At 36.1% G+C, this 9,462-nt stretch overlaps 1 protein-coding gene across 6 annotated transcripts in view; it reads left to right on the plus strand.

Annotated features, from left to right (window-relative positions):
• The window catches only part of ABI1 (abl interactor 1), an 86,985-nt gene extending 78,011 nt beyond the window's left edge, over positions 1–8,974 (plus strand). For 4 of the 6 annotated variants that reach the window (XM_026710037.2, XM_026710039.2, XM_026710038.2 and 1 more), the window contains 2 exons: positions 5,888–6,073; positions 7,824–8,974. In XM_026710037.2, the coding sequence (XP_026565822.1) occupies positions 5,888–6,073; positions 7,824–7,999 (362 nt within the window). In that variant the 3' untranslated portion in view covers positions 8,000–8,974. Of the gene's footprint in view, positions 1–371; positions 459–5,887; positions 6,074–7,823 lie in introns of all 6 variants that reach the window. The other 2 variants (XM_026710035.2, XM_026710036.2) reach the window with 1 other exon arrangement.
• Positions 8,975–9,462: the final 488 nt, after the last annotated feature.

Raw genomic sequence — 9,462 nt, forward strand, 5'->3', positions numbered from 1 at the left:
ACATACTTGCTAAGGAAGAACACACAAACACCCATATAATCTCCCTAAACTTGAGTTTTTGTGTAAGATGGCAGGATGTCTATATTTCAAGCCCACAAATGTTTTTAAGTGGCCAGGTGAAATGTTTGAAAGAGTAGCTCACGTATTATCTACCTTAGGTTTATTTTGCTTTGCTTTTTAATTTCCAGATGATTAAAAACAAAATTTAGCAGAGGCTATATTGCTAGAGAAGCTAAGGAGGTCTTGTGTGTTTCTGTTCATTGCGTAGCTTTATTGTGGTCCAGTGTTACTGACAGCTACTTTTTGTTTTTATTTTCCTTTTCCTGTATCTATGTTTACTTCCCTGTTTATGGTGTGTGTGTTACTTCCAGTTTCTATTGCTCCACCCCCTCCCCCAATGCCTCAGTTGACTCCACAGATACCTCTCACAGGCTTCGTGGCCAGGGTGCAAGAAAACAGTAAGTTGGCAGCTTAGCTTCTCCAAAGAGTAGAGTCGACCTTACTTTCTTTCTCTCTTTCTGTCTCTCTCTTTCTCCTGTAGCATGCATGGCTGGCCAGTCAGATTCTTCTCCTTGGTTTTACTGCTTTGAGAGTTTGGATGATTTTTTTCGTACTTAAAATGCTAATTCCATCTTGCATTTCAGCACCAACGTGGAACTGAAGGGTACATTTTCTTACGCTCCGATTATTGTTACTGCTAACATTTTTAGACCTGTGGTTTTGTTCGTTTGTTTAAGCATCCAAAATAATTTGGTAATTTTGTAAGAAATTAGAAAAAGATAGCACTCACACATTTCCCTCTAGCTCTCTTTTGTCAAATCCTCAACCTGTTCATTTAGGAGATATAAATAATAGTTTGATATACACATTCTTTTTAAGAAATCATGGCTATACCTGCATCTAACAAGACATTGGACACAAAATTTTACAGATACAAGTGCATAGATTTTTTTAAAAGTTTTGATTTGAGCAGATAGAAGCATTTTTATAGCCATCTTTAACATCCCAAACCCCCAGGCCACGCAAATGTGCAAAGCCCCATCTGGGCACATGCGAGATCTAAGCAGTGCGTGAAGTCATGCCCCCCCGGGCTGCGAAAAAAGCACCCTCCTTGGAACCATTCCCTAGAGGCCAAAAGGACAGCTAGTTTAAACCAGTTTAGGATCAATCTAAGTGGGATGCTAAGTATGTTCAAATAACATCTCCCTACAAGAAATTATGTGGCTGACTGCATGTATATTGGAACATTAACACAAAGGATTACATGGACCAGGAAGACTCTGCCAATAATATTTAATGGACTTTTATCTGACTTTTCTGTATAAAAACTGTGTCAGGCAAGTCAGGACATCATTGAAAATGTGAAAACAAGTTAACTTTTCTTAGACTGAGTGTATCAGCTTGTCTTTAAATGTCTGCACTTTAAATCTGACAAGAAGTGATAATGAAAGACTGGCTCCAAAACAGAAATGACGTCTTAAAAATCATACTTATATATAAACTTACGTCAAAATCAAATAGGACTGATAGAAGAGGGCAGCTGCATGATCCAGAAAAAGACAGAGCTAAGTTTGGCGGCAATTTCTGAAAGGATTATAGGAGCCATACCCAACTTTATAGATTGGACTTGACCCTGGGACAACCTCTGCTCCTTACTTTGGATCAGATTCAGAGTTAACTGTTGCAGAGAATAATACTGGCTCTTGTTTGATGTCTTGCATCGCATTTAAATTAGACACTGCATTCTTGTTTACAGTTTCGCTCTGCGCATGTGTTTTATATTACACAGCTGGAAAAAGCAGCCAAAATCCTTAAGAGAATTACTGCAGCTCCTGTACAAGGATAGACTACATTTATTGAAGGATTTTCCTTGAAACAAAAGCAGACATGCTAGAATTGTATCAAATCAATTGTCTTATAAAAATAAGACTACTTGCAATGGTAGGATTTCGTGACTCCTTTAATTTTAAAGAGATTCAGGACCAATTTAAGGAAGGCTTTTATAGAGTGCACAGTTGAACACAGGTGGATGTAGTAAAGATAGAGAAAATAACACAGCATTCATTTCATCTTTCCAATGTCAGTACTGTTGACAAAATTATTACTTTTATCATCAATATCTTTGTTTCTGTGGGACCAAAGTACACTTTTTCAAGAAACTGGATTTTATCCAGAGTTTACAGTTGCTGTTGTCCTTAGGAGCCAACAGCCTTTCAAGACCTTTATTTTAAGATTGTCTGAAGTTATTCCTGCTTTTTCTGAATATATGGTATTATAATCTCATTTTCTGGAAAAAAATAAATATAAATAATAAAGAGTAATTGTAATTCTATACTAGTTCTATATTAATTTTCTTGATAGTGGTAGTATAGCAAATATTGATGTTTCATACATCTTAAGTAATTCTTGCCCTGGTTTTCCAGTACTGTACTTTGGGTTATTCTGAGCTGTTTCTGGTGCTACACTAATGGACTTGAGCTTGCTCAGTGGGACTTCTTCCTGTTGTTCTTCATTCTGCTTCTTACCACCCAAATTCCAAAATTTTCTCCAACAACTTCCCAATTATTTGCAACACTTTGGGGTGTTTGGTTGCAGGAGAAATTTTAAGTTTTTCTAGTAGGTTAACATCAGATGTGAATACCTTAAGCACAGGAAACATGTAGTAGTATTGTGAATGAAAAATTTTCAGGTGAGAAGCTCTTTTGTGGGAAAAAAATGGTTGCAAGAAGAGCTGAATTCTGGATCTTTTATAACACATCTTAAGCTAAAAAATTCTGGAATGGAAATATTTTCTGTTCAAGCCATTGTATTGCTTTCTACTGGATTAAGTCTATGAACTGTTTGGTTTTTATGTACAGAACAGTTGGGCTTGGCAAATAAACGAAGGATACAATCCAGTAAGAAAAATATAAATATAAATTAAATATAAACACACACACACACACACACACACATACACACACACTAAAAGAATTGGTCAGTCTCTGGACCTTATGGTAGGAGAGACACTCACAATATTGTACCCTATCATATTACAGTATGTTGAAAATGTGTGAACCTATTCATTTATCACAGGCCAATTATCAGATTTGGATTATGAAATTGACCTATTGTGCTTAGATTTACTTCTATTAGTATATGAGAAAAAGGAGAGCCTGAATATGTTAGTAAGGAACAGTTATGGGCATTCTCTAAACTAAGGCACAATTGGTTCTAAGAACCCTGATGGTAACTGAGCAAGTTACCTCTGCAATATATGAATATTAAAGTAGTAAATAATAAGAACATACCAATACATCTTCAAGAAGTTGTATTGCTTTATTTAAAAACAAATCACCACCACCACAGGCAATCAGCCCACAGTGGATGTACTCTTGTTTAGTATCTTTTGTTACTTCTCTCTTCTGAGGACGGCTCTTCCTGGGTTTCTTTCTAAGATACATCACATTGGGTAGGTGCTGAGCCTTTGACATTACTGCAGGTACCCTGAATGCATTGGCTTCCCATCATGAGGCCTCATCCTTTTGCAAGAAATTTGATGTGGTATGTAGACTAATTGAAGCAGATGCAGAAGGTCAGCCCAATAGGATGCCTCCCAGAAGTGTAGACAAGGGGAGAGAACAAAGCATTTCATACATCCAAATGAACAAGTATGCTTGACAGATCATAATGAGACACATTCCAATGATCAAGGTCTACGTTCCAAATCAAGAATTTTAGGTCCTACTACAATAAAAAGGCAGATCTCTTACAATAGACACTCAAGAAAAAAGGGTTGTAACTGAAAAAGCCGTATATTTTTGATATGTAGTCATTACTTTAAAAACAACTCCAAGAGAAGGGAAGGATGGAAAAATATCTTCACTGTTCCTAGTATCATTTCCCATCCAACACCAGTAGATTCCACTTTCTGATCCAGAAAGTGATTAGCCATCAGCCACATGTCAGTGAACCCACACTATATTTTATTATTGATTGATTGATTGATTAAATTTATTTGCCACAACTCTAGGCTGCTTACAATAATCAAAAAGAAGAAAAAGAAAGGGGTGTAGGACAGGAGAGAAGTAAAATACTAAAATGATAAAATAAACTATGAAAAAGAATACTTATGAGAGAACATCAGTTTAAAAGATGGATGGATAGAGAGCAGAGCGCAAAGGGGAGGTGAGGTGGAGTCTACTATCAATCCAGCAGCCACATCCAGTATGGATTCTCCCATTGGGTTCCTTGGCCAACTGACAGAGGAAGGTCAACAGGTGTCCATGGAAGGTAGGTAGGTGGAGGCAGAGTTTAGCTGTTGTTGCAGCAGAGAAGGCTCTTCTGTATCTGGATAGTTGGAGAGTTATTTAAACATTGGGATCTGAAGTAGGCCCTTTCTGTTGGCATCAGTAAGATGGGCTTGTATATACATATGCATGTTGGATAAGCACAATGATTTTTTGGAAGAATATTGATTCTTAGCCTTAGCCATTATTTATACTTTTAAAATTTAAAACTAAACTCACTAACATGATGATACTTTACAATATTGTTTTTAAAAGGACCTTTAGTTGCTAGATTTTTTTAAGAGGTAAATGAGAAGAGAGAAATATCAATGCTGGAAAATTGTTTTCCAGTTTAATCTGAGGGAAAATGTGAGAGTCTACCATGCCTTATTGTGAAAAATAACCCTTGATAATATTAAGGAAAAAATTTGAACTGCATTGAGCCAAAGTTTATGCCTTTTAGGCTAAACCCATCAAGTCAAGGAACAGATTTCATGTCCATTCAGTCATGACCTCATATTTACATATTTGTTTTAAAAGATTAAGGACAACATAGGAAAAATTTAAAAATATGCACATGGTTTATCACTGAATGGATGTGAAATCTGTTTCTCCAATATTTTTCTCCTTTATTTACATTTAAATTATGAAGCTGATAATCAGCAAATATGGGGACCTTAAGTATTTTGAAAGGTGTGCCCCAGTATCATTGATTATTTGGACATACTTCAGGCAAAATGATGCATTTTTCTAGTTACATTGAAGGTTTTTTGTGCTAATGATAAATACAGATACCATTTGTATCTGTTGAATGGTATTTAAAATGCTTTACTATTGCTGAATGGTGCTCTTTTAAGTAAAAATTATAGCAATTGTTTTTCTACTCTGGGATTTATCACTGTATGTCCTAAATTACAGGATTTGTGTTTGGGACAGTTAATGAATGAGATTTTAGTTAAGTAACCTCTTTTGAATATGCCTTATCACCTACTGCATGTTAGGATGTTACTGAGATCCTGCAAATGAGGATATGTTAGGGATTTAGATAATAAGGGCTGATGAAATTCTCTGGATAGTGCTTAGGAGCACGAGGCAGATTTTTCTGTCCTTGCAATTTAGGAATGTTTGTGATACAGATTAAAAATAGGCCTTTCCTCTCATCAGTATCAAAAGGAGACTTTGCTTGCATTAGAAGTGATGTTCTTTGCAGTGCCTCTGCACCTGGACATTTGTTCACTTATTCTAAGGCAAATATAAACTGACAAAATAAGACATTTGGCTTACAGCATTCAGCAACAGCTACACCGGCCTCTTGAACATGAAGCAATGATGCCTTGAGAATCATTAAAGTGATGGTCTACATCTCACTTCTGCTAGTAATCAGCTTATGCCTCTGGAGTATCTGCTTTGAAGTTAGCATCTATAGTTCTGTGGCTGCCAGTAACTTGCAAAATTGTTATGTCATAGCATTTTAACATATAAAGCATTCACCTCTAATCTATGCATGATACTGTTAGTGCATGTGACTAGTTTCTGTAATAGGTATGGACCTCTGAACATGGGTTTACTTCGATTTGAACTAAATCTGACCAAATATTCTTCTTTCACTGATTCACCAGTTGCTGACAGTCCAACTCCACCTCCACCACCACCTCCAGATGAGATGCCTTTGTTTGATGACTCTCCACCACCTCCACCTCCACCACCAGTGGATTATGAAGATGAGGAGGCTGCAGTAGTGCAGTACAATGATCCTTATGCTGATGGTGATCCAGCATGGGCACCTAAAACTTACATTGAGAAAGGTAAAGGATGAATATATTTGTGCTAAACATCTCTTTCCAGATTCCTTAGGCAGATTTAAGCCACATGTACCCCATTCAGATGATACCACCAACTGGACGACTTGACATAAATTCCTTTTTTTCAGAGTTGCAATACTCCTCGCTCCCAAAATTTTGCAGATCAGGAAATTAATGCTAACTAGATCTAAGGAATCATTTCTAAAGGTTACATTTAGATCTTGCTTGTATTGAAACATTATACTAAGTAAACAATCTATGGCCTTCCAGTTGTTGTTAGATTGCATATGCTGAGTAATATTGATAGAAACCCTGTAATTTCATAAGTTCAAAATCAAATGTAAGTATTAGAAATATAAACCTGTATCGAATTCTATCTTTGATTTTCAGCTTTATTTCCACCAGTTGTGTAACCAGCTGAATAAAGTTTTTCCTATGATTAACCTGTCTCCACCCTTGGGATCTGAACACTCTTTTTCTCTAGCAGAAGTGGTGTTAAGATAGGAATGTATCCACAAATAGGAATATCATTTATAGTTGATATATTCCTCTATTGCTGTGTACTTCGTATTAAACTCATAAAATGTTTTATTTTCAGTTCAGCACAGCCTTCCCAACATGGTGTCCTTTGCATGTGTTGGAATAACAATTCTCAAAATTCCTCTGCCTGTATGAGTCTGGGAGTTGAAGCCCCAATACTTAGAGTGTGCCAGTTTGGGAAGGCTTATTTTTAGCATATGCATGAATCCAGATTTTGTGATTGGTTAAATCATGTTTTTTAAAAATGTATAGCTTTGTTTAGTTAGCCCAAGTATTCTCAGCATACTTTGCATCTGTAAATTTGTCAGTCCTCAGATTAGAAATGGCCCTGTTTTTGCCACTTCATTTTATATCTAGTAAAATAATAATAATATATAATATATGGATATATATAAGTTAAGGTATCCTACTTCTGAATTGGTATGTAATGGAAGCAATACATCCGCTCTCTTCTTGTAACAAATATTTATTTTTTTCAAGTAAAACATACACTGCTGATTCACATTTCTGGGCTATGGGCAATTTTAACACAACAGCATTTGTGGTTGGAGGTGAATAAAGTAACGTCCCAGCATTTGAAGTATGTCTGTAACAACAATTAAAATTGAATTAGTAGCATGCCAAATTTTGTGGGTGGTGGTAATTGGGCTTTATTTTTCTAACACAGGGATAAATTTGAGGAAGGATGAAACTTCCTTTCACCCTTAGTTTATCTAGTTCTGTATGGAGTATCCAGAATACAGAAATCACCATGAGGCCTTGGGTATTTGATCCAGCCAACTCTTGAGGGTCATTTTATTTGAAATGTTAAGGATTAGATTTGGGATATACAGTGTATACTTTATTACTAGAATGCAGAAATAGTCATTTCAATAGTTCAGTCAGTCTGGTACTGACTGTAACTCTCACACCCACTTAACTTGTTTCTGCAAGATAAAAAATGTATGGTTAAGGACTATTTCCTAGAAACTACGAAACTGTGGAGAGTTCTAGTCCTATCCAGCTTGGGTGATTTTGGGTCAGTCCCTCTTTTTCAGCGCAACTCTCTTCACAATTGTTTTTATGGAGGAAACAGAAGGAAAAAAAGGAGCATTGGGAGGGAGGGAGGGACAGAGAGAGACAAAAATGTAAAACAAAAAATCTAAATTGACATGAAAACTCTAGAAATGATTTTTGACAAAATTCAATGGTACCTCTCTTTCCATTTTTCTAGTTGTTGCCATATATGACTACTCAAAGGACAAGGATGATGAGCTATCATTCATGGAGGGTGCAATCATTTATGTGATAAAGAAGAATGATGATGGTTGGTATGAAGGTGTATGCAACAGAGTGACTGGTCTGTTTCCTGGAAATTATGTTGAATCAATCATGCACTATGCAGATTAACTCTTTTTTCAGGCCAGGCTTTGCCTTCAGTCATGCCATAATGATCTACAAAGGGTAAATTAACACTTGTCTTAATGCTCCTTAAAATGTGCACATCCTTTCCAGGCCATACTGTTAAATGGCATGATTGAATGTTCATCTGTAAGCATCTGTTTCTGAAATTTGTAAAATGAACAAATGTTTTAGGGGTATGTAGAATGGAATGGTTTGTTCTCAGAAGTTCGGTATTTTCCCCAGAATGGCCTAGTCTGAATATTCTGGGTGAGGTTTGTGTTTCCAGAAATCTTTTTGGGGGGGATCAAGAAGAGAGTCATGGTGTTCAAGACATCTTTTGCTTCTAAAACAAGAGTTTTACAAACCAGTTCACGTTCTGGAAGAAACTTACAACCACAGAATGATTGGCCCATTTTAGAGGGAGAAACAGAACATTCCAAGAAAAAGCTATTCTGTTCTGCAAATAACTAAACTGTTTATTACTGATTATGCTTATTTACCTATGCGTTGTTTTCTATGACCAGCCTAAATATTCTGGGGAAGTAGGGTATAAACTATTTAATGACTCAAGATTCAAATCGTGCCATTGTTTTCTTTTCTCAGTGCAACAGCGTGATAAACTAACAACTGTTAAGACTAATTTTAAATCTGGTTGAAAAGTTTAATAATGCTGGTCATTTACCTTTATTTAGACTATTGCTCATCCTCAAAATATAGTATTTGTTTAAAAGCATGCATAAAAACTTATGTATTGAATTACACTTTTTTCTGAAAATCCAAGATGCTTCCAATTTGTTGTAATCTTTTACTGGAGTACTTTCACTAAGAGTCTATTCCAGTGAGTCCTTTGAGTCTCTTATCGAATATGTCCATGTGAATCAAAGATGGGTGGTCTTATGATGTGTGTGTAATTTGTACCTGAGTTTTTAATGAGTAAAATTGCATTGACTTTTCCATTCATAAATACATAAATGAACCAAAGGTCTTGTCCATTACTTTTGTTGGCTTGCCTTGCTTTGCAAAGCAATATTGAAGCATGTGACTTACCAAAATTTCCCCCTTGTCAACAGGGTTATTTTTAATTGCAGGTCCAAAATCTTAACACCCCAATAAAGGGAAAAGTACACTTCTGCAGGTTACCATATATTCAGATTCCACATTATTTGGCTTATTCGTTAGTAAAGGGATATGGAGACTGCAACCCATGATTTTTGAATAGTTATTATTGGAAGCAGAAATCACATCAATAAAAGGCTGACGGGAGAAAGTATAAAACAAAGTTGTTCTAGCTTGCTAAAATGCCCACTAGTTTTCTTTTTAGGTGACTTACCAGGTTTCAGTGACCTGGGAGCAGTTTTAGAACAGAAATCTGTTTCTCTTAGCTACCAGAGTATGGCCAGGGATGGTGAAGTTTATAGGTGAATTAAATATCACTTTTAAATTTTAGTTGCAATGGTACTTTTCCAAGC

This window comes from Pseudonaja textilis, chromosome Z (assembly GCF_049901715.1).
Source record: "Pseudonaja textilis isolate UNSWEBS1 chromosome Z, rPseTex1.2, whole genome shotgun sequence".
Classification (NCBI taxonomy): domain Eukaryota; kingdom Metazoa; phylum Chordata; class Lepidosauria; order Squamata; family Elapidae; genus Pseudonaja; species Pseudonaja textilis.